The sequence below is a fragment of the Lemur catta genome, chromosome 17 (genome assembly GCF_020740605.2).
Source record: "Lemur catta isolate mLemCat1 chromosome 17, mLemCat1.pri, whole genome shotgun sequence".
Lineage (NCBI taxonomy): Eukaryota > Metazoa > Chordata > Mammalia > Primates > Lemuridae > Lemur > Lemur catta.
In genome coordinates this window covers 31,561,347-31,587,167 of record NC_059144.1, presented here as the reverse complement: position 1 = coordinate 31,587,167, position 25,821 = coordinate 31,561,347, and the positions used below count along the sequence as shown (strand labels likewise).

At 37.3% G+C, this 25,821-nt stretch overlaps 1 protein-coding gene across 2 annotated transcripts in view; it reads right to left on the bottom strand.

Moving 5' to 3' along the window:
* The window catches only part of PLCB1 (phospholipase C beta 1), a 646,359-nt gene that overhangs the window by 182,872 nt on the left and 437,666 nt on the right, over positions 1-25,821 (bottom strand). For both annotated transcript variants that reach the window (XM_045528129.1, XM_045528130.1), the window contains 5 exons: positions 25,380-25,459; positions 23,555-23,608; positions 22,240-22,315; positions 15,127-15,227; positions 13,798-13,964 (listed from right to left, as the gene is read on the bottom strand). In XM_045528129.1, coding sequence (XP_045384085.1) covers positions 13,798-13,964; positions 15,127-15,227; positions 22,240-22,315; positions 23,555-23,608; positions 25,380-25,459 — 478 coding nt within the window. The remainder of the gene's footprint in view (positions 1-13,797; positions 13,965-15,126; positions 15,228-22,239; positions 22,316-23,554; positions 23,609-25,379; positions 25,460-25,821) is intronic.

Genomic DNA, 25,821 nt, shown 5'->3' with positions numbered 1-25,821 from the left:
AAGGCCCAGAGAAATTTCTACAAATTTTGCTCTGGAAGACAGATGGCCTATAAATCCACATAGAATCATCACACAGTCGAGATGGGCAAACCGGGCAATGTGTCTGCCAGCTAGCATGGCCACCAGCCTCCTGTTATTGAGCCAAATGCCAATTAGCCAGGATCTGGCACTCATATGTTTGGATGTCACTGAGATTAAGTGGTTGAGAATCCATTCATCATTGCTCAGTCCTCACTCAATGTAATAATACCAGAGCATACCGGAATGCTACCAGCCCCATGGTTTTTTTGCACCTCCTTAAATCACTTCTAAGCACAGCATTTGAGAAGCTCTTTCTTGGCTCACATCTATTCCTGGTGCTGTGACCCTTGTGAATTCTGCTAGACCAGCTCAGAGAAAGTAAGTGCAGATGGCATTAATTTCTCACGGCTCACCAAAATCTATTTGCTTGCTTTCAGAAATAATCTATTAAACGCTCCCTTCTCTATTATCTTTGTGTGGGCACAAAACTTCCTATCGCATTCGCCAAATGTGTTTTTGTATAGTATATAGACTTGGCTGGTTTCTTTATATATTTTATCATTTTTTCCCAAACCCTCGAGTCAATATGTTCTATACTTGTTCTCTTGCCTTATTATCTTAGGTTGAAAAGCGTCATACATTCTTATTCCATCTGGATTGTAAAAACTGTTCTATTACCATCACTATTTACAAATACAACTCTAAGATATGGTATGATAATGTTCCCTAAATGGCTACATGCTCTTCTCAAAAGCTTTTTCAAATCAGCCCCTCACCCAGAGCTCATGGCTTTTTGTGTCCCTGCGGTTTTTCCCTGTATTAGGTTGTACCATTTGACGTGGTTTTGTGTGAAAGTTAATAACACCTTTGATTTAGCACTTTCTCTTTTTCAAAATATTCTCACATCTGCGAGTCTATTTACTCCTCACTGTTCTGTTTAGTAGGTAGAACAGAGTTTTATTATTTAACATGACAAGTAAACAAACTTTGACCCAAGAGAGATTAAATTGTCCCCTTAAATTGACGTGGAGAGATAAGGACAGAATCCAGATTTGTACCCTTCTCTCTGAAATACAGCCTCAGAGCTGCATTTGCAGTGTGTTTTAGCACTTAGATAGAGGTTCTCAGAGGGTAGGAGACAAGTTCCATTGCATTTTATTAATGCAGTGTCACATTGCTTTGTGAGACAAGACCCTCCACAATGGTTCCTGACCGTAATGCAAAGGCGGCAAAAATGTTCTAGATCCTTAACCAAAAGGTCATGTTCCTTGGTCAAAATGGACATTGGCTTTCCAAGAGGAAGGACCATGACCTTCACTTTGTTTACAGTTCTTCCATTATCTAGCATAAAGGCAGGCCCAGAATATCATGTGCTCACTAATGCTTTATAATGAACTGCTTAGAACATTCTAGACTCTTTCAGTGTCTTAAATGCCACCAGATACTGGTCTGTCTCTCATCTGGCCCTCTGCTCTAAAGCACTCCTGAAGTGCAGCGGGAAATGCCACTTTGCTCTTCAGAAGCCTTCAGGACATCCTTTCCCACGGTACTGACCACAGAGGAGGGTCTACTGCATTGACAGTCCCATGAGGAGAGAAATGGCACCTTTCCATTGTGTAGCCCAAGGCTTGGGACAGGTAGCAAGACTCGAAAAACTGTGTTGAGTAAATATAACGAATGAATGACTCAGGAGTAGCATGAAGGCTTCCCTTCAGGTCAAAAATGCTACTCTTTGATTTACTTCTGACTAATTCCTTCTCAAGCATCATAACTAAGTCAAGTTACTTGCCCCTCCAAAGACTCAGTTTCCTCATCATAAAATGGGGATGACAATATAGACTTGAAGCCTTGTTCTGAGGTTTATACAGGATAATTAGCAGGGAAAGAGCTTGCAGAAATTCTCTAAACTCCCCACAACGTCAAGAAACAAAACTTCCCTTTTCCTCTTAGCTTCCCTAGCACATCAACGATACTCAAGAGATATTTGCTATTATAGATGAATTAATGGAGATGTAGCACATTATATCTTGTATTATACTTATTTATAATATTATCTTTCCTTGGAATTACAGCCTCCTTGAGAGCAAAGACTTTATCTTCATTTTTGTTCCACTTCCTAGTAATCCTTAAGTTGGATGGGCAATACATGATTGTTAGATTAAAATATTCATGCAAGTGCTTCAGATCTGTGTTAGAATAAAGAAAAGAATTCAATAAGCACCAGGTACTTTGGAGCATCTCTCCTTTGACATGCTGGAGATTCTTGTCAGAGCTGTATAGTTGGATAGAAAAATCCTTCTTATACTACTGTGATCATGGTGAATATTGTTTTGCTGGAAATGACATTGTATCAGACTCTATTCATGCTCCAGGAGATATGGTTGGGCTGGACTTCCACCTGCATCTCTTTATCTGCTGGCTTCCTTTACGTGGAGCAGGCTGGAAGTACCTGAGCAGTAACTTCCTAAGAGCATCCCCAGACAGAGGCTGTGGTTGGGCATAACTGGTTTGACCACACACACTTTACTGGATGCCTTCTCTTCCTCATTCTCACTTCCTACTATCCTACTAGTGCTTTCTGTGATCACCTCTCAAACTCTGTGTCTTTGAATTCTTCTTTCAGAGTCAGCTTCTAGGGGAACCCGAACAAAGACATACAGCAACATTAATGACAAGCATTTTTGGCTCATTTTTTTACATGTAAGGTAGAGTGTTTAGGTAAGAAGTTTAATTTGTCCATCATTCTCCATTAAGTCTTCTCTTAAAATAATGCTGCCCCTAGCCTCGAGATAATCTTTGTTCTTACAACTGGAGTCTGAGAGACTGTAGTGAGTCAGTTAAGACAGACATCCCAGACTCTCCACCATAGATTAGTGACATCCGTCATCAATCAGCTTCCTGACAGTATGCCCTGCCATGGCACATCTTTCAGCTTTTTTTTTTTTTTTTTTTTTTTGAGACAGAGTCTCACTGTGTTGCACTGGGTAGAGTGCAGTGGTGTCATTGTAGCTCACAGCAACCTCAAACTCCTGGGCTCAAGCAATCTCCTGCCTCAGCCTCCCAAGTAGCTGGGACTACAGGCATGTGCCACTATGCCTGGCTCATTTTTCTGCTTTTAGTAGAGATGAGGTCTTGCTCTTGCTCAGGCTGGCTTCAAATTCCTGAGCTCAAGCAATCCTCCCATCTTGGCCTCCCAGAGTGCTAGGATTACAGGTGTGAGCCACCACACCTGGCCTTTTCGACTTTTTTGTTAAGTGTTAGGGTGCACAGTCCACAACTCACTTATCTGGTTTCCTTGTGGTCATGGTTTATTTTCTCTCTACATTTGAGCTGTTTCCCTCCCACATGTTTGTTGTAAAGCCGACTATTAACAAAACAAGACTCTGGATAAAGCAGATGTTGAGGGTCAAATGTCTGTGGCCCTGTGGCCTCTCTCCCTCCAGGCACAGTTTCCACCTGCCCAGCTGTTTCGACTGAGCCAGTCTTTCCTGACTGCTGCTGGCGAGGGGAAAGGTGTACTAGTCAGCATTTGCTAATGCCATATTCTGCTGTGAGGTCACATTTGGGGAAAAGCAGCCATTACCTGCTTTGTCCCAATAGCAAATGGGACACGACAGGGCAAAGCACCTGAGGAAGGTCTGATGAGGTAAAGGCGCTTTAACAAAGCTCAGCAGACTGTGAGGTAGACTAGGCTACTGAGCTCACTTCTCTACCCCTTGGGACTGGCATTTGACTTTCCTTTTTACTGTTTATGTTTTTCCTGTCTGGTTATTTCCTGAACAAAGGACATCTCAGCTGTGAGTGGACATGGCTGTGACTTTTTGGCCAGAGCCATGCTGCTGAGCAGATGTTGAGATTACTGTAAAAAAGGCTGGAGGAGAATAAAACCAGGATTCCTAGGCCAGGCATTTGCCCCTCCTGACGTCCACTCCCTGCCTCCTGGGGACAGAGGAAAGGCAATAAAGGAAAGAAAAAGGAAAGAAGTTGCCAAGTCAACCAATGAACAATGGGTCCATAATGGCTACCTTGAAAAACAATTTTTTTTTTCATTCTCACCAATCTGAAATACTTCAGAGAAGTCTGTGAACATACCAGATGTGCAGTTAAGAAGAGCTTGGACTGTACGCAAGGATGACAGTGCCACTTTTCTGTAACCTTCCACAGGGGCTAGAAAGTCAATAGGTGGAATTTAAATGTGATCTCAATCAATAAAGTAGTAGAGTGGCTTTTCAGCAGCTTTCTCAGTGTAGTAATTTAATTAAGGTATGAAAAGAATGGGCTACATCATATAGTTTTCATCTGTCTTTGTCTTTTGGGAAGAAAATCTATTTCAGTTGAGTTGACTTTGTGGATTCCTTTTGGTTCTTTTATTTCCTCGATGACTATATGTAGGTAGTCTATATAAAATTACTTCAATGGATGCCACCTTAATTGTGAGGCAGATCTTTAAAGCAGTCGATATCTCCTTCAGAGGAGTGCTTTTTAAACTGAGCATCCCGAATGTCCTGGGGTTTAGGCAGAAGGGCCTGCAGATGGGAACTGAAGGTCAGCCAGCCATTGTTAGCTAGAGTCCAAGGTCCCCTCTCTTCAACCAAAAGTGCTTTTAAAGGTTTTTTCCTTCATACTGACCTTTCTCATAAGACTTCATTAGGAGAAACAAACACAAATAAAAGGATGCTGTGTTCAGGACACGTTTGAAGGCTACTGCTATACATGTTAGTCTCTAACTTCTAATTAGTTCACCTTGCATCTTTTTTCTAGTCCTGATGGAGGGCCCAAGTGGATGTCTGGAATAGTGGGATTCTGCAATGGGACAAAGAACACAGAGTCCTGTTCCCAACATTGCCACTGCTGTAGCTGCCTCTTCTAATGATTAGAGAGTTAGGGCTCAATGGGTAAGTCCCTGTAGACAGGAAATCCCATGATCTGAGGCCACTGGCCAGGGCTTCATGAATGATAACAATTTAGACAATTAATTATGTGACAGGTTGGAAGGAATGAGCCACAGGCATAGCCCTTTTCTATTTTTTTTTGTCTCAGTGCTCAGCTACTCTGACCTTACCCATTTTTCATGTTTGATTCCATGAGGGCCATTTATTTGCTGTAAGTGCTTGTCTTACTTAGTTTGGATTCTTCCGAAAGCAGGCTCTGAGAGTAGCTTATTTGGGAGGTGACCCCAGGAAACAACAGCAGAGAAGACACGTGAGAAGGGAAGAAAAAGCAGCTACTGAAGAGAAGGTTATCAGGCAAGTTACAGCTGTAGGGAACCAGGGCTCCCCCCCACTGAGGAATTCTGGGAGAAAGTAGAGAGCATGTATCAGAACTGTGCCATGCAAGAGACAAGGAAGATGATTTGTCCTCCAACAACTACTCGTGGAGTCACGAAATCCTGGGGCATTGCAGGCTGTCTGTGGTTGGCCTGAGACAAAGTCCTGGAGGGCTGAGAATGTTGTTGGCTGGGTTTGAACAGTGAGTGCCAAGGGATATGGGATGAAGGCCAACGTCTGCTACAGTACCTATCCCACCCCATTTTACAGATGAAGAACCTGAAGCTCAAGCGAGTAAAGTCTCCTGTCTGGGGTTTACTGGCTTAATTATGACATAATGCCAACATTTTTCTTTAATTTTGGCATGTTTGATCTCTCAAGGATGCATAATAGAGATTATAATAATCATCATCATTTGTTTTGTAACTTCCACCTAACAAAGAAAAATGTTACTGGGAAAATATGATTTAAGAAATCTAGGAAAATGAAGTGATAATAAAATAAATAATGAGTTAAGTGTAAATGCTTATATGTATAACTATGATCATAATTCCATCCTAATACAAATATACAAAAAATGACTGAGTCACAATGGAGCATTAGTGCACAGAGATGACATGCCACATTTTCTGGTTTCGTTAACAGACGACTGTAACTTATCCTTAATTGTAGCGCATTAAATAAGCCTGTTAGGTGAGAGACAACAATGTTCAGGAAATGTCTCAGCACTGTGCTCTGAGTCTCACTTCTAGACCCTTAAATGGTTCAGAATAATTTGGTGTTAAATGCCAGTTATCACTTTTCATTAGTTCAGGTCAGCAAAAGTTTGGTGGGTAATAATTAATATATGCAACTTTCTTACCAAGACCATCTAATTTAATTCTCCCAGCAATTCTCTCAGGAAATCATTTCAAAGATGGGAAGACTTGGGGCCAGGGCTAGGTTAAATGGCTTCCTAAGGTAAGACAAAGAGTCATAAGGAATTGTTGATTTCTGGAATTTTAGTGGAATCTACTGTTTTTCTCTGCCCAGAGACCATTCTTCCTTCTTCTAGAAAGTACATCCCAACTGCATCTTGGGGAGCCACCTCTCTCCCATTATTAGTTCACATGCTCTGTGGCTTAGGTAGTTGACCCCTTATTGGCTCTGGTGAGAGTCATGTGACCTAAGCCTTTCCATTTATTTGTATTTCATCCTCCAGGTCACAGTGATTTTAGTCCAAGAGTGGCCTTGGGTGACCTAAGCCATGCTCCAGATGCTGGAACTTTCACTGGAAAGTAGTAAAAAGAATTTCTGTGTATGCTGGTGGCTGTCTTGTCACTCAGGAGAATCTGCCCGAGGACTATAGACAGTACAGAGAAAATGACGAGAGAACGAGAAACAATTCTGGATGACATCACTTGAGCTCCTGGATATAGTTATGCCTGAAGTCATTAACATCTTGACTTTCTGCTTATATGCACCAGTAAATTCCTTCCTGTGCTTCAGTTTGAGTTCAGTGTCTGTCATTTTTCATTTGAAGGAGTCCTGCCTAATACTGCAGGTTCAAGATTCCCAAGTCCAGTGCTCTTTCTGTCACACTCTGCCTGTTTCTTGATGTTGACAATAATGAGACAATATAGTTCAACTCTATCAGTATTTTAAAAAAATATTGAAAATATAATAAGGTTATTTCTACTGATACTGAATCGTTATTAGCTTAGGTCTACTTGAAGTAAAAATGCTTGCAATGCCTGAACTTCTACTGCTTTACTTAAAACCAAATTGCTCTGCCATTATAATTTTAAATTCATTTAAACTATTAACCTATTATTAACTCAATGGGTAGTGATCCAATACCAAAAAGGATTATATAGCTTCATTTTTATGATTTAATTACAACAAAGTGTGGGGGGGGCTTTTGTATAGTATACCTTATAAAAATTTAAGAGGAAGAACTGATGATAAAAGAAATATAGCTTGAAACATCAGCTAATAATATGATAATCTGCTACATGAATTCAGTTATTTAGCAAATACTCACAAACACCTGCTCTTCACAGAAGAACAAAAGCATGAATGAACTCATTCAGCTGCTTCCAGTTAAATAAACTACTTGGCAGTTTATTTACACAAAATTTGGCCTTCATTTACAGACTTGTCAGTTGAGTCTAGAAGTCTGCATTCTGTTACCAAAGGCACCAATATAGCTATTTTATCTTTCATGCTAATTTTACTTATTTTCTTCTGAAGAGTATGAGTGATTAAAAAAAAATAACTGTTCATGAGACATTAGTCTTGAAACTATGATATTCATGAGCCTTTTGTTTGGAAAAGGCAGAGTCATTGTGTAGTCCTGTGCCAAGCATATTTAGGTCTACAGTGCAAACAACATGGCAAGGAAGAAACATTGCTGACCAGGAGCCACAGCATTTTTCAATGTGTGATTTTAAATTATAAAAATAAACCAAACTCCCTTAAGAATAGTATCCTTGGTGACAGGATTCAAATTCTCTCTGTGTGGAAGACAAACATATAACCATTTGGCCTCAGACTACACAGAAACTCTTTGATTATTTATAACCAATATACCCATCTCCTGAAACAGAAATTCCAGTCTGAGAATGTGGCTGACACATGCTAATTACAGCAGATCTACAAAGCAGCCAAGTACGTCATCTCTTCTGGATTTTCATTTCACACTTCCATGTCTTGGGCTTTTTAGTCAGCTAACCCATGGTCAGCTATGGCATTTAGACTTTTGGTCACATTGAAAAATTTTAATTTAATTTTAGTCTACCTTTTATGTAAAAATTATACAAAATACACATCAAAACTAAACATTAGCATGTCAGGTTTTTCATATTATTTAATACCTACTTTAAGATAAAAGTTTCTTGATATCATAGAGTATACATGTTTATGTTATGTTATATATATTGTGTATCTTATGCCTAGCATTTTATAACAAATACAGGCAATATGGAAGTGTCTTTCTCAGAAAAATGAGACTGAGTTACTGGATGAGCACTGAGATCAACACAAATTTAATTAATGCTTTGAGCACATTTGAGGAACTAGTCAATATGAAAGCAACAGGAAAAAAAGTGTAATATTAAATTTCCCTACTTATTTTCTTCTGTGTTTATTGATAAAAATGTATTAACTACTTGACTAAAAGTTTACAAGTCTGCTTTCTCAAAGAGCAAGCGTATAGGTCTGAAATCTTAGGTGAGATACTTGATCTCAAAGCTTTGGTGTGCTTTTTTGCAAAATGTTAATGTATGTTTTGGAAGTCACACATCATAAAGGAAGGCTAATTTTCTTGCAGGTGCATACCAGTCATCACATTGAAATCAAACAATGGTTTCTTTAATTGTATTTTGTTGGAGTTTACTTGTAATTATCTAATAAATCAGGAAAACACAAAAAGGAGTTTCTAAAAAAATCCCAAGGTCAAACATCAAATGTTATGAACTGCAAAATCAAATTAAAAAATTAATTTTCAACTTTAGAAAAAAATATTTCAAACTCTTAGTTACTAAAGAATTGAGGTCTACCCCAGTAATTTCTTAGTTCTACAAACAAAGATTTCAAAATCATTATACTTTTCACAATAAAATAACAGGTAACAAAATAAAACAATCTTCTCTAGTCTTCTTTGTTCACACAAATAGAGCAAAAAGCATCAAACAAAATGACTTGCTATGAAATAGCTCAAGTTCAACATTATTTTCAAGTTTAAACATCTGGAGTTTTAGGGTTAAGAAATGGATGCTGTGATGGAAAAATAAGATTTACTCTGGGTAGCTAATGGGAAACTTAGAAAAATAATTGTCTTGTCCCTGTATTATCCAAATGTAGTTGCCCGTCCTTACACCTCTTCAAATGTAGCTTGTGAAGCTCTTCAAGGTTCTGTCTTCAGTCTTCTTGATGCTTAATAAATGACTGCTCAAGAAACGTTTGTTGAATGAGTGAGCAAATGAATAAGAGATTGACATTCTCTGTCCCTAAAAGGCCTCTAGTTCATTGCTGTTAAAATTGATTCAGCCCAAATGTTATCTCTTCCACATTCTTCTTTACAGGAAGAAATCTGTCCCTCTTCACACTTACTGCACTTTTTCTGTACTTTTTACAGCCTTGATACTCAGTGTGGTCCTTGACCCAGCAGTATCAGCATTACCTATGGTCCTAACCAACAGAGAGGTTAAGCGCCGAGTGACTTGTCAGAAAGGCGAAATCTAGAATCTGCATTTGCACAAGGTTCCAGGTGATTCATGTGCCCATTAGAATTTGAGAAGTGCCGTTTAGTTATTTATATTCATATCTTATTTTTTAAAAGAGTATAAGCCGCTAGAGCCATAGGTTTTATCTTTGGATCTATCATAGTCCATAGCCTCCTGCTTTTCACTGACGATTTATTGAATGCCAAAATTATGAATGAATGAACACAGTTTGCTTGTATTAAATAAGTTTGAGTTTGCAAGGTTAGAATACCAGAGATTGTGTGCTTCCTCCAGTACTATTTGTCCTGCTTTAAATAGGGATAATAGTAATAATACATGCCACTGATGGAATGACTATCGTGTGCTGAACGTTAATGTGCACCATTTTACTTTACCCTTAATACAAGGCTGTTATCACTTTTTGTGTACATGTCTTAGAGTTGGAGTGACACTGCTGAGGTCTTTGTAATTTTACTATTGACTTCCTTGAAGAGTTGTATTTCTCCCATATGGAGTGCGGAGGGGAAAGGGCCATTAGATCTAGCCAGCAAGACCTGCTTAATTGGCACTGAGTTCCCCTGGGGTGACAGAGGGCGCATCTCGTATGCTAGTAGGTGGTTGGCCCTCTAGCCACATTCTGGCTGTTGGACTCCAAAGCCCTTGTCCCTCCTGGGTGCTAGATGAGGCTTTTGGTGGAGATGGCACCAGTCTAAATTCCTCCGTACAGAGACCATCAGGGGACATTCTCAAGTGATAAGTTGGGACACAATTGCTTTCTACCAATGATTAGGTCACACATACAAGTCTACATTGAGTATTTCACTGTGAACAGGTCCATCTTCTAGGTGCTGGGAGGGAATAAAAAAAGTCTAAGGCCCAGAAATCTTGTCATTGCCTAGGAAAATAGATGAAACACCCAAGGAATTGAAACCAGCACACTACACTTCAACACATTGAGGAGAAAGTTAACATTTATTCATACCGTCAAACGAGCCATGCAATCTCCTTTCTAAATTCTTTGCAGGTATTATTTAATTCAAATTTACAAGCCAATCAAGAACTCTTCTCTCCTCAACTTTGAAGTAACTGAAGCACAGAGAGGTTAAGTACTAAGACCATACAACTAGTGAAGGGGCTGTCAGCTTTGAAACCCTACGAGTGGAACCACTATTCTATGTTGCCTCTCTATACTGCTATTAAGGCTAATTACAGAGGCTTTATGATCAATACCATATGAAGGCAAAGAAAAATAAATAAAGTTGCTCTTAAAAATATACCTGAATTTTGTATGCCTGTTGTGATTACAGAATTCATACCTAGTACACTGACAAAAATAAGCAAGGGTTACTAAATAATCTTGCAAATCATAGGAGATGTCATCTTAATTTCCATTAGAATCAAAATTGGTTCTTCCCGGATTGTAGGGGTTTACAGTAACCTATCACACTTTTTTCTCTTTGTATCCTCTGTCCTTAGTCTAAGTCATCAGAGGATGATGTATGGAGGCATCAGCTACCAGCTGAGGAATGGCCCATCAGTGATATGGTGTGAAGGAAGGAGAAAAGAGCAAAGTTTATGCCTTGGAGTGCTTCACTGGTTTCACAAAAGCTTTTTGTTTTCCTAGTGGCATGGGCTAACCAGTTCTTAGAAGTCTCTGGATTTGTTGTAATAGTATGTTAGCTATTTTTTGGAGAAGTTTGGATTTCATAAGGGAACTGCCAAGCCATGTGGGCAAAATCTCCAAGAAGTGCTCCCTGCTTAATGACAAGGAGAAATCCCATTTTGTGTGGCATCAGGGAAGAAAAGGCATCCCATGTAAGTAGGTTTGGAGGGGCAGGCCTGGCCACGCCAAGACATACTGTTGAGTTTCTTGTCTCCTTTGACTGATCTCACCTTCATGGCAACAAGAAGAATGATGACAGGAACAAAGGCTTGACCAAGAACATAAACAAAAATGAAAAACTTGCATCTAAAAATTCCCAACTTGTAACATGTAGAATAAAATTAATAAGATTTTACTTTTGTACTTAACAAATACTTTTATTTGCCATTTAGAGGACCATTTTCAGAACAAATACAATGGACTAAAAGACTTTTATAATAAGCATTCTTATTAATTACTTATAAATTCTTATAAATTCTTATTATCTAGCTCTTGCTGGAGCTATTTCTGTTACTTTATAAATTGCCTGTATATTAACATACAATTTATTTCTTCTTAATACTTGGTTAATTGTACTTTATTTCCCTCCCTATGGAATATCTAGGCAATCTGCAATACCATCAGTGACGACACACCAATTTTCTCAGTGAAGATATTTCAATCCAGATAAGACTTGGTCATAGCAGTGGAGGATCTTATTCAGGGACACTGTTGCCACATATAATTGAAAACTTACAGCAGTTAAATCATCATGATCTTATTTTGGCAATTCATTTTTCCAAAATCAAAAACATAAATTTCTTAATAACTTCCAGCCAACTTAGAGCTGGTATCAATTTGGGGACTAATTAATTTTTTCTATCCGTAACACTAATTTTTTTACACAGTAGTCCAAATTTTAGAATATTTCCCCAACCGGGGAAATTCATCAGATAGTGTAAACTGGAATAAGATAAAGGTCTAACAGGCTGAGTATTTTCTTCAGTTTTAGAGATTTAGAAAAATCTGTGGGCCACTTCATAGAACTTTCTAGAAAAAACCCAAAAGGATAACTTTTACGGTAGTGAATTTCCTGTATGAGAACAATGCATGCAGTCACTGGGTAAATTTGAAACAAATGATTAGACATTAAAAAGCAGTTACATGTATATATAGATATATAGGTCATTAAGTGTGAAGTGTCCGGTTTCCTTAAGTAGTAAGTTTGACAGTTGATATCTCTGACATTTCACTTTGATACTTTTTATTTTTTTTTCCTATTGTGAAGTTACATCCTCAGTCTTTCAAATGCATGTTTTGGCTTGTGATTATCTTTCACATTTTTTAAGAGCAATTTTTGTGAAACCAGGAATATATCAAAAATTTGTGTTATTTTTGAATATGAGTTCCATCACAGAACCAATGGAGTGCATACAGCTTGAAATATCATTGAAGTGTTTGGGAAAGATGTGGCTAATGAATGCACAGTACACTGATGGTTTGAGAAGTTCCATTCTGGTGATTTTAATTTTGAAAGTGAGCCATGTGGGTGACCTGAGACCGAGGTGGATAATGATGAGCTGAAAGCTGTAGTGGAAATGAATCCATTTCAACCTATGCATGAATTAGCAGCAAGGTTTGATGTTACTATTCCAACAATATTGGACCATTTGAAATGAACTGGCAAGGTAAAGAGGCTGGACAGATGGGTACTGCATGGATTAAACGAGTGTCAGAAGAGAAATTGTTTCAAAGCTAGCCTTTCTTTGCTGTCACAACATAACGCCAAACCATTTCTACACTGTATTGTTATATGTGATGAAAAATAGATTCTTTTTGACAACTTGCAAGCATTCAACACAATGGTTGGATAAAGATGAAGTGCCAAAACACATCCAAAACCAAATATTCTTTCAAAAAAGTTAATGGTGTCTATTTGGTGGGCCAGCACTGGTATTATCCACTAAACTTCATAAACCTGTTCAATCGATCACAGCAGATATCTACTGCAACCAACTGGATGAAATGATGAGGATGCTCGTGATTAAGCAGCTGAGATTGGTCAGTTGAGACAAGCTAATCCTCTTGCAAGATGACATGTCCCCAAAAGCAATGCTGCTCAAACTACAGAAGCTGGACTTGGAGACTCTTTGTCATCCACCGTATTCACCAGACCTTGCATCAACTGACTACCAATTCTTCCAGGCTTTGGACTACTTTTTGCAAGGAAAAATACTCAATTCTCAACCACCTGTGAAAAATACCTTTTGCTATTTCATCACCACTCTCTCCAGGCTTCTTTGCTGCTGGAATAAACAAGCTACCCTTAAGATGGCAAAACTGTGTCAATAGTTTAGGTGGAGACTTTGATTAATTGTACTGTTTCTTGTTTGAGATATAATAAACTAAACTTTTGATTCAAAATCGGGCATTGCATATTTAACGACTTAATACCAACAACAACAACAACAACAAAAACACACCAAAGTTTTAAAAAAATCAACTTGAGGCTGAACCACCAATAATTTCAGACAGAAAGGAAAGCAGGTATACGAATGAGGGAAACTAAGCTAACTAATCCTTAAAGTTTCTAAATTACCAGGGTGTGACCACTTACCATTGGAAGCAAGAGCTTTCCTATGCTGTATGACAAAGTACTAACCTTTTTTGGCGAGGCTATCATTGGGTTCATACTTCTCAATCAATACTTGGACTTGCTCTTGTTTTAGAGGTGGGTAAAGTATTTCATTAAGCCGAGGATCTCGCTGCTTAAGGTTGATAAAATCCATCATCTGATCAACGGTAAGGTATGGTTTGCTTTTGGCACCACTAAAAACAATTAAAAACCAAGAAATAAGAATATTTTTCTACCAAATTTCATTCATATATTTGCATTTAACTATAGAAAAATATTTAATAAAATTCTGCTATACCTGATTAAAGCATGCTGTATTAAAATTCCTGTCTCGCCCTGAAAACCCTGTGCTGCTCCACCATAATTTCTGTACTTCGGTGGGATACAAATATCTATTGCAGTCACCATCTCTAAAACCCCATGCTCTTGAAAAATACCAAATGTGTAAGAAAACCCACAGTAGGAAAAAACCCTGCATTGTGTGCATAGGGATGCACCATTCTAAATTGAACACAGAGGTAGAGATCATTTTTTGATTATGACATTGGACTTTTGGTTTAGTCACCAAACTCCCATATCCCATGTAATCATTTAAAGATGTACTTATTACTGTTTACATCTTAAAAAAGTAAACAACCCATTTGGACATTTTTTTCCCATTAAAGTTACGCTTCTACTTGTACTATGATTCAAACTTCCCATTTCAATCTTGTTGACAACTGAAAGACAAGTTCAATGGTACAAATAAATATTTGATGGCAACGAACATCACAAAACAAGAATACCCAGTGTCATTCTCAGCAGTACTGCTTTCCTCTCTTCTATAATGAAGAAATACTTATTTTTGTTTTACCACATTTTAGATTGATTTTCTGTCGTGTAGATTTCAGTGTATTCAGAAAGGTAAATTGCTACTTCCCCCATATTTGCTTTGTTTGAGTGTTTTAAAAAAGGTGATGCCTATATAAATTTATATTTTTTAACATAAAAGCAAATAATTTTTCAGCTGGGCAGGTTCTTAGTAACGCCAAATTCTCATTTCACTAATGCGGCTCATAGAGGTAAAATGACTTGTTCCCAGTCCAGAGTTCTTTCTGCTACACCAGTCTGTTCACTAAGCCAAGATGCCTCCTACACCCAGCAATAAATCACAGCAAACTTCTACGCATGAAAAGCAGTGGTTGCACCTCAGGGGCAAGAACATATGACCCTGCCCAAGAAATCACACAGGAGCACGGCTTTTAGAAATGGTGTGTCGTGTTCTTCCATCTCCAACTGCTGCTCGACATCCTGCCCTAGCCACCCTGAGTATCAATGCAAGCCGAAAAAAGAGTCGGTTAAAATGTGTCCTCTTACAATTCCGAAAAGATGTTATCAATTTCAGGTCGAGGGCAAAGGTTGTTCAGGAAAACTCTGTACACATCTGGAGTGAAATCTTCTTGAGGTATCGAATCATTCTGGGAAATAAAATGACAGGGTCAACAAATGGTCTTTTTCTTTCCCTAGCTTGCTCCCTCCTATTTTTTTCTTTTTGTCTTTTCCCTTTCTCTTTCCCCTCCCCTCCCTCCTTCCTTTCCCTTTGTTCTAGGAGGTCAGGGTAAATGTTCAGAACACATCTAGGACCTCAACTGTAGAGTCCATTTGGACACTGGCTTTACGTGTCAAAACCCTTATTTTCTGTTGTTTTTTCATTTTAATTTAAGCTTAAGAACTTTCTTCTGCTAAAAGGACATTAAAGCAATTTCCTATGTGCATTTACCACAATAAGTTAGTCCTAGGAAAGACAGGGTCTATTTAGAAGATTGTTTTGTTTCGCCTGAGTTTTTTTTTTTTTTATTATGGTAAAATATACACAACATAAAATCTACCATTTTAACCATTTTTAAGTGTATAAATCAGTGGCATGAAGTACATGCACATTGTTGTGCTGTGTATTGGATTTTTGAAGGAATTTTTGTTTTTTAAAGTAAGGACCTTGGTGACATAGTCAAAATGAAAACATAAATTCCAATTTTGTGTTATTTTTTCAAATAATGTTCCCTCTAGTTTACATAATCTGATAAGCTGTGAAACAGTTTTCGCAAGTAGGATAGCACCAGTCATTTTTCACTGATTGCTCCTGGTCCTATTGTTTGGGAGGCAAGACACTGATACAAAAGACCACTTCTATGACTTATTTTTCTGTTTGGTTGTGCTGCCATAGAAACTGGAAGCATGTATTCAATCCTTTGTTAACAGGAAGGACATTTTTCATACAGTTTTACTATTTCAGGTATGTGTTTATATGACTATTTTTATTTTTAAGTCCTTAAACCAAAGAAAACACCCTTCTTTTACCATATTCATATGTTTGGAAATGTACTTTTACAGAAATGTCTAAAAATTATTGTCTGAAATTGCTCACTGCTTAGCTCATCATTTGGCAGATAGCAGGATGTCCATGTTTGTGGAATGAATGAATGAAGTTATATTTCCTTCGCTAAATCCATTTATAAAATGAGATGGGAAAAAATCTATCTTGCAAAATAGAATTTCGAGACAACCAGACAACACATGAATCATTATACGTAGAGAGATGTACGATTAGACTTAGGTCTCCTTGGACACAAACTTTGAAATCATGAGCACAAGTGGTCAAATCCAAGAACAATGGGAAATTCTCATGGATTGTTTTATTGGTATTCTGCCAGTCATAAAAGAGACAAGTACAACCTGTAAACAGGTTTCTAAAAGTCCACTTGATTTAGAAAAAGAGAGAAATCCCTTTGGCTGGAAGATGCATATTTTTCAGTGCTGCTCTCTGAGTTAGACACCTACATCTCTTTAAATAGTTTTGCTAATGGCTGAAAATGATCCTGCCTATCTCAATCATTGGCTGAGAGACACAGGGAAAAGAAAGATTTAAAATCAATTGCAAGAAAATGCTCAATGGCTCTGCTGGCCAACTCAAGTGCATTCAGTGTTTTTGGATTTTACAAAGCCCAAGTGTGTTCTCCCATTCTCTCTCTATTAAATAGAGTTCACTTCAATTCCCCCTCCCCGCCGCCTCACCCAGCACACAGATAAATTGATTTTATCTAAGGATATCAATAATTGTCTTCCTTCTCTTACTGACCTCTCCTTTTCTTCTTTCTTGTCTTAGTTTAGAATCTCATCCTCTGGAAAACCTTGCCTTCCTCCTGAACTGGGCTCTCTTACATCTGTGCACCCATCACACCTTGCTTGTCTCATATTTAAACACTCATTTTAGTGTACAGTTGCTAACCTGCAGATGTACACAAACTACAACGTGTGTTGCTTGTTAACTGCTCTATTTCCAGTGTGTAACGTAGAGTAGGTGTACAGTAAACATTTTCTAAATGCATGAATGCAATTTATGAGAAAGGTGGAAATTGACTGAGAGGACTCCTGTGTTATATCTGCCATGGAATATCCAAGGTCCAATACTCTAAAGATCATGCCTAACATTCAAATATTTGTCTGTGAACACTTCACAACCACATTGGCTAAAGATGACACATTTTTTCTTTGTGTACACAATCCCCCTTTATATACCTTTATTATTGCATTCATCATACACCTGTTCATTTTTTTTATATTTCTGATTTTCCTCTGGACCGTGAGTTTTTGAGTGATAATCTCTTATTGAATTCCTGTGTGTTCTCAGCATGTGCCTGGTGTACAATAGACACCTAAACGATGTTTGCTGGATGAACCAAGGAGATAGTACCAGGCCTTAGGTCTTGTTTTGTAATTCAGGACTTGGTCCATCCCATCAGACACCCAATACAAAACAGATTGTCAGTGATTACTTGCTGCTACTGTTATTGGAACTTTTTGAAGGTGAGTTAAGAAGGCCAGTGTAATCTAAATCAGTGTCATCTGGATGAAGCCCATTTATTTCAGAAAATGCAAAGTGCCAGCAAACTTGAAATACGAAAATGTTTCAATTCCACACTTGTATACAAGGAATCTCGAAAGGGAAAATGTTTTTTAAAATCTTCTTGGTAGTACTGGTGGGATTTGCAGTTACAGATCCCATAGACCTGGAAATGTCACATCCATGTGCCAAATTAAAAATTAAAAAAAAGCAAAAATCCCAGACACATACACACACACATACATATATACATATATATATATACACACACATACACACACATGAAAAAATACTCAAAAGGATGATAAGAATATTCATTGAGCACTTACTATATGCCATGTGTATAGTTCTATGAGTTTAACTTGAATGTTTTCATTTATTCTCCCTGTCACCTCTATGAAGTTGGCATCACTAGTGTCCCATTTTTACAGACACGAACACTCAGGTTCTAGCAGGTTACAAAATTTTTCTAAGGTCCTTCGTGAGCAAATAGGGTGGTGATAGTAGTGGCAGGGGCTACATTTTGAATCTAGGTCTCTTGACTCTAACTCACACTGTAAACCAGTAAACTAAATATTCATATTAGTTTTGGGATGGTGGCTTGTATTTTCTTTATATATTTCTAGATTTAAAAAATAATTCTATGATAACAGGTACGTAACATTCAGTAAAACAGTATTTTAAAATATGTTAATTTATTGAAGTGGACTCTAATGAATAGAATCCACATAGATTTTTTTCTTGATTTTATTCCAGGAAATTCAGAAAGTCAACCTATCCGGAATACTTTTGTTCTAAAACTATAAATCAAAAGTTATATTAGCCATATATACATGAAATAATTACAAATGAATCATTCATAATGAACTTAATACTTCATGTGGTTTTAAAAAAGAATTTTGGTATTAGTGATTTTTAGAATCACAAACTGCAAAAATGATTATGTTTCTGATTTATATTTGGGATGTAAGGAATGGGAGAAGGGCAGCATTCTAAAGTTATACAGGGATGTTCTTTTATAAATTTTATCCATAGTATTCTTTAGTAAAAGTTAAAAAAAACTCCAAAATAACTAGTTTCCCTTTGTACTACATTTATGTCCATCAACTACAGTAAACTTTATTATTTAAAACAAATACATATACATTAATGTATTCTGTATCTACTTCATTAAAATGCAACTTCATATGTCAATGCTATGGCAAGACTAAAACACAATTCCAAATATCACTGAGCTCTCTTCAAGTTACTAAGCCTTAAATCGAGAGACTTTAGTACAAATAAACTATTTTCAGTTGTCAGAAAGTTTGTGGGTAAAGTAATTTTCTGAATATGAAAAGGTTTTCAAAGGTCTCACTGGAAAGCATGTTTGGATTATTAATAGAAGGACAGTAATTGCCTTGTCTGTCTTTTTGGATACAGTACTACTTTTTAACAATTAGAGTAACTTTACACTAGCAACTATAATCTCTGAAGGAGTGCCCTCTAAAGGAATGTGTTATTCTAATGGTTCATGTCAGCCAGGATACAAGTTCGACTGCATTAATTATCCCTAACAATGTGCACAAAGATAATGTTTAAAAAATCTCAACAGGATATCCACTGCGTTTCTGGTAACATATCTATTTACAGAACACAATTAAATCTGGTTTGAATGACTCCTGGCTCTGAAATGAATTCCTAATTTTGCAGAATAATCTACCATTTCTACAATCTTTTTCTTCAGTGGTATGTTTAAAATACCTCCTGTTAATATATTCAGAATCTTTTTGCTAACTAGTGGGTATTTTCTAGAGCCACTGTTCTATAGATATGAAATTACCACAAAGACTTAAAATATAGTTGTGATGTGCCACAGTCACTTCACAGGAACATTTATTTCTTAGCACTGAAACTGTCTTTGGTTTTTAGATTTTTTAAAAAAACATTTTAATTCTACAAGCCCCCCAAGTAAATTATCCTTTACTATGACTAATGATCTTTCAAAAGTTTGTGATGGAGATATTGACTATATATTTTTAAAATTATCCCCAGTTTGTTTTCAGAAAATTGTCATTACATTTAATTTGCTAAAAATAAATATATTTTTTCCAATTTAAATATAACTCCTGCTATTGAATCACATTTTCCTTTTAAAGTGGCTCCAGTTGATATTGGTCTGAAAGTTTGAACCTATAATAGACATAGTGGATCATGAAGACTCAATTTGTGTTTATTGACTAAATTTTCAGAATCCAATTGCTAAGAAAATTGCAATTTACAGATTGGTTGATGGATCTGATTTTCTATTCAGCTTCATTTTCTATTCCTTCTTTCCCTTAGCTAGATCTATAACACTAAGTTAAAGATTTTGACCATTATATTTTACAAGATGTTATCCAGGAAAGGTAAAACCAGAAATGATTGCAAAGAAAAAAAATTCTTTGCACTTCTGTGCAAATCCATCTCTCATCCTTTTCTCTTTATGTTTGAATGCAATGGTCTTTTCCTAGTTGCTCCAATCCAGTAACTTCTTTCCAGCCTCAGGGATTTACACATACTATTTTCTTTTACTGGAATGGGCTTTCCTTTATTCTCAATGGCATCACCCCCTTTTTTTTATAGCACTTCCCCCAATTTACAAATGCATTTGTTGATGTGTTTATTGCCTAATTCTCCCAGAAGACTCCATGGTCCTTGAAACCCTGGGCTTCATTTTGTTCACCACCATATTATCAGGGCCCATCGGCACATGGTAAGAGCTCAAGAAATATTTGTTCAGTCAAGGACAGGATCTTGTTATAGCTTTCCTAATCCAAAGCATCTAATAAAAAGCAACAGTAAGCAAGTTCAAGCATCATTTTTTTTTCTTTTAATCCACCCTCTAGCAAGTGTCTCAAGCATCTTATTTTGCTTAACGAAGTGAAGTGAAGTGAACTGTGTTGGGAGCCTTTCCACAGCTCTGCTCAGTCTTGCAGCATCATTAGCTTTTTCCACCTATAGAAGAAAAGTGATTGTGGAGAGGCACTCTTTTTCTCCTGTGACCTACAGAAGTTGTTAAAAAAAAAAAAACAAAAAACTTCACTTTTTGAAAAGTATTCACAACAAGAATTGGCCGATGAATTTAATAATAGCTCACTCAATCCTTTTTAAAAAATTCAATCATAAGTTTAAGAATGGCTTTGCCACTTCATTCAGTGCAACTTGAACATTGCCAGCATGTTTCAAGAGGCTCAAAGTTTCTTCCCATAAAGTCAGTGTTATCCTTAAGTGTTTACTGGTTGCTTAGATACTAAGGTAAAAACTATTTGTAATAAAAAGGAGAGTTCTGCATATAGCCTGAGAAAAGAGTTTTATGCACTAGACTCCCAGAAACAATGATAACAAATCATTTTAGAGCCAGTTATGTAGAAATGAATTGAAATGAAGGCAAATTACTTTTTTCCAGGTGGTTAATCTATATGAAGTGCCCTGTACGTGTCAGGCATAAAACAAAAAGCATGTTACATGCTTGTCCTCTCAACTACTCTCCCACAATATGAGCAGAGTAGGCATTCTGCAAACTGTTTTGATCCTGCATCCCTTTCAGTAAAAACCTTCTGGGCATAGACCCTGCAGAGTATGTAAATATATTTATTTATAAATATGTACCTCCATACTAATTGCTTCTGTAACTTATATATCTTAAAGTAGAAATTTTTAAAAGGATGAGATACAATGAAATTAATATTTCAAGTATCTTCCTAAACATAATGGCTTCACACTATCATTAACTAATATCTCAAGAGATATCAAGAAAGGGTTTCATTGTTAATCATAAGTTTGAATCCACATTTCAAGTGGTCTTTTTGATAACATTGACCTTTTCGGCTAATTTTTTTATATTACCTGATTAGATGATTACTTTTTTTTTTTAATCTACCAAAACAAGGGTCATTCTAGATTGAATTGTTGGGGTTATGGGGGTGAAAGAATATAGCAACAGTGGTTTCACACACTGCAAATCATAACAAATAAGCTATGGGCTTACTAATTAAAAATTATGTTTAGGTAACATTGGGGCAATACATATTTAGTAAGAATTATTAAAAGCTATTAAAATAGCCAATCTCTAAGGAGTTCCAAGCTCTCCCTAGTTTTTTTTTGCCTTCTAAGCCTTCACCAGAATCCAGGCTTTTTCTAGTCTGCTCCTCCAAATTCTTTCGGTCTCTGTCCATTACCCAGTTCCAAAGCCACTTTTATTTCTTATAATTATGGATGCTGGGAAGTCCAAAGTCAAGGGGACACATCTGGTTAAGGACCTTCTTGCTGGTGGGACTCAATGTTACAACCTCAGGTGGTGCAGGGCATCACATGAAATGGGCTGAACATGCTAACATGCTAACTCAGGTCTCTCTTCCTCTTCTTATAAAGCCACTAGTTCTCCTCCCATGATAACCCATTAGCCCATTAATCTATTAATGCATTAATCCATTCATGAGGGAAGAGCCCTCATGACCCAGTACGTCTTAAAGGCCCCATCTCTCAATATTGACACATTGGAGAATAAGTTTCAACAGGAGTTTTGGAGGAAACATTCAAACCATAGCACTATAAGGCAACATGCTCACCCTTGAAGATGGAAGACTACAAGCCTCTAAAGCAGTTTCAACTCGCTTCCGGTCTGCTGAAAACAAGCGGTATATGCTGCAAATTGAAAACACGACAGAGGTTTAAAAGGCACATGGATCACAATTCTAACAGATGACACCAACTCAGAATATCCCATTGAATCAGACCTATTTATGATTCATCTGTAAAGAATGAAAAGCAACTATTTCTCCGTGCATCTGTACCTATATTCTGAAAGATGGATGTATGTGCTTTTAAAATTAAAGTGCCTAATATAAAGTCAATGTTTTGAGAAAAACGGTGACAACTTGATTAAAAAATATTGCATTTAATTAAAAAATTAAATAACTTCTAATATTAAGCAACAAAACAGACATCCAAACCAACTGTGTCCCCTTGCTACTGCTACCCATTGCCCCAAAAATATATGTTGCATAATTAATAATTTGTTTATTAACAGAAGCTTACTGGGAGCTTATAAAGCAAAGATTAAAGACTTTTGGCTAAATATGGTCTAGAGATGTATTTTCTTTGGTCACTAATTTGGTTTTACTCTCTATTTTTCATTTTTTTTTTTATTTCAAAATATTAAGGGGGTACAAGTGAAGTGGTTTTGTTACATGGATGATTCTTATAATACTGAAGTCAGGGCTTTTAGTATGCCTGTCACCAGAATAGTGTACGTTGTACCTGATACGTAAGTTTTGATTCCTCACCCACTAATTTGGTTTTAAAAAAACAGAACTTAAGTACTGGACACTTTAATATACTAATTTGGATTTATGGTTTCTATCGAGACATTGGAAAATCTGGTGTCTGGCACTGACCAATCCCACAAGGTATATGGTGGGGGAGTTGTTGCTGTCTCCTTTAGACAGGTTTTGCTCTTTAGCTTTCCTTGCTGCTTCCTGCTTCATCATTTCAGTTCCCTGCCTGGCTCCTGTTGGCATCTGAATTTGCAACCCCCACTTTAGGGCTGGAGCTATTTTGCTAGAAAGAGGTACTAAGGTCACCCAGTTTCCACCCTTAGAATAGATCTAAATCTCAGACAGTCATTTGAATTTAGTAACAAGATTCCCCCCTCACTCCCTCCACCCCCTTCCTGCTTTGGTGTTTCTTGAAAATGATGCCACAGGAAAGGGGGACTCCAGGGAAATGTCTGTGAGGAAACTGGCTGCATTGACGTGAGACACGCAAGAGGTGACACACACATGCTCTCACTTAGGCCGGTGGAGAAACAAAACAGAGCCGTGGCACAGATTCAAATCTTTGAGAAAAAGAAAATGAATAATGGGAAATGCTCACGAAGCTTACTTTTTGAGAGGAATACGCCCTTCTGGAGTGACTTGCAGCTTAAGTTTAGTGTAGCTGTTGGAGAAGCAGAAAAACAAGAGTTTCATTTTTTTTAAAAAAGCTTTGTATTTTAAAATAAAATACATAGAAAAAGGCCCATGCCTATGTAGAGTTTGCTGAATTTTCATAAACTGCCCAAGTCTCCACAATTGGCACTCAGATCAAGAAATAGAATATTGTCACTTGAGTAGCATTCCAGAAGCTCCGCTTGCACTCTCTGCCAGGGTCTATCCCCCAAAGGGAACCGTTATCCTGACTTTAAATAACATAGATTATTTTTGCCTGGTTTTGTATCTTATATAAAGTAATCACGTGCTTTTGTGTTTTCATGTCTTTCAATAATATGTTTCTGAGATCCATCCATATTTTGCTTATGGTTGTAGATTGCTCATTCTCATCACTGCATGCTATTTCACCGTATAACAACCGTATTTATCTCTTCAACTGCTTGTGAACATGTAGGTAGGAGATGCAGCAACAGAACTCTCCATCACTGTTGACGGACATGTAAACTGGGAATGCTGCTTCAGGAAACTGGACACACTATGACCCAGAAACCCATATCTAGGTGCGTATGCAACAAAAATATTTACAATGTGTTCGCCAAAAGACTGGTTCTAGAATGTCCATAGGAGGCGCCTGTACACATTTGCAATTAGACAACCTGGTATAACATGGTTTCAGGTAAAACACATTATATATCTCTATATCCCCTTCCATTAACATTGCCTGGAATAGCAGATGTTCTAGAAATGTTTGTTAAAAGAAGGATGATAAAATCAAAGGCAGGGTAAAAAAAAAAAAAAAAAAAAAGGAGGAAGAAAGGAAGGGAGAAGGTGGAGGTATGTGGAAGGGTCCTTAAGGCAGCCCACTCAGGAGAGGATGTGACCCCATCAAAAAGCATTTAAATGAAGACCTGTGAGGTACTGACTAAAAGTAATTCATAGAAGAGTAAAAGAGAAATGTGGCTTAAAAATTAGGTCTGGAACTATGGCTACGTCTTACGTAAGAAGAGGGAAGAGAGAAACGCTGTTAAATAAAACAGAGGGCCACCTATTAATGTTTCCACTTGTGGTTTTGATTTAAAGGCTTCTCAACCTCCTGAACAGCCACAGCTTCCAAAATGATCACAACCAGCTTTCCTCCCTGCTCATCTGGCCTAAGTCATTATTTTCCTTGGTCAAACAATTTTTCAAAAGACTGTTGCAATTCCAGAGTGACCTGGTAATCTGTTTTGCTTTGCTTTTCTTCTTTTCCCTGTGCTCTTTCTTTTACATTTTTTCTTCTCTTTTCTTACTAACATTTCCTGGGATGGTCTACACGGGCTGGAATTAGGACATTAGTCTATTGATTTAAGGTGGCAGGGAAGTTATTGAAGCATCTATCAGAGATCTATGACTTCAGAGAAATAAGGAACATATGCTATTCCTTGGATTAATAATTGAGAAGACACAAGCAGAGGCAGAAGCAGAAGAATCTTTGAAATTAATTTTTAGTTCTGAGTACAGCTGCCAGGATTTGGAAATGTCTCCTTGTTATGTGTCAAAGGCACTGACATTCAGGAGAGCTCAGCCCAGGTGAAACACGGATGTGCAGCTTGGAGGATCTTTCCTGGAAGTCTTCCAATTCTGGACACGGGAGGTATCAGTTCCCTAACAAATCTCAAAGGGAAATTTATGTTTACCCATGTGAGAAGTCAGTGCAGCACAAACAAAAGACTCACAAGGAGAAAGGAAACTGACTCAGAAGGAGCAACACCCTTAGCAATAAAATTAGAGCGACTTACGCTTTTTCCAGAAATGCATCCCTGGACATATTTTGGGCCAACAGGTTTGTTGCCAGACTGAAAACCTCGTTTGTCCATTCCTGAAAAATGTAAATCACATTTGCATTAGCTTAAATACTGCACTGTCATTAGATGCATGCTTTTAGCTCAGCTTCCAGGAAGACAAATTAGTTCAATTTGTATACCAAAGGTTTTTTTTTCCTCTCGTTTTATTTTGAAGGGGGGAAGGGTAAAAATGACATAATTAAATACAACCCCCTGAGTGACTACTCTTTTCCTAAGGAAATGTTCTTTATACATAAACAACATTTTTTTCTGCTTTCTAAAATCCCTATTTAAAAAGGGAGATAATTGCTATCTTGAGTTTTAATAACTGCGTACTTTTTTACTATTTTCCTTGAATTATAAACAGATAAAGAGTTACAGAAAAGTTTCAAATACG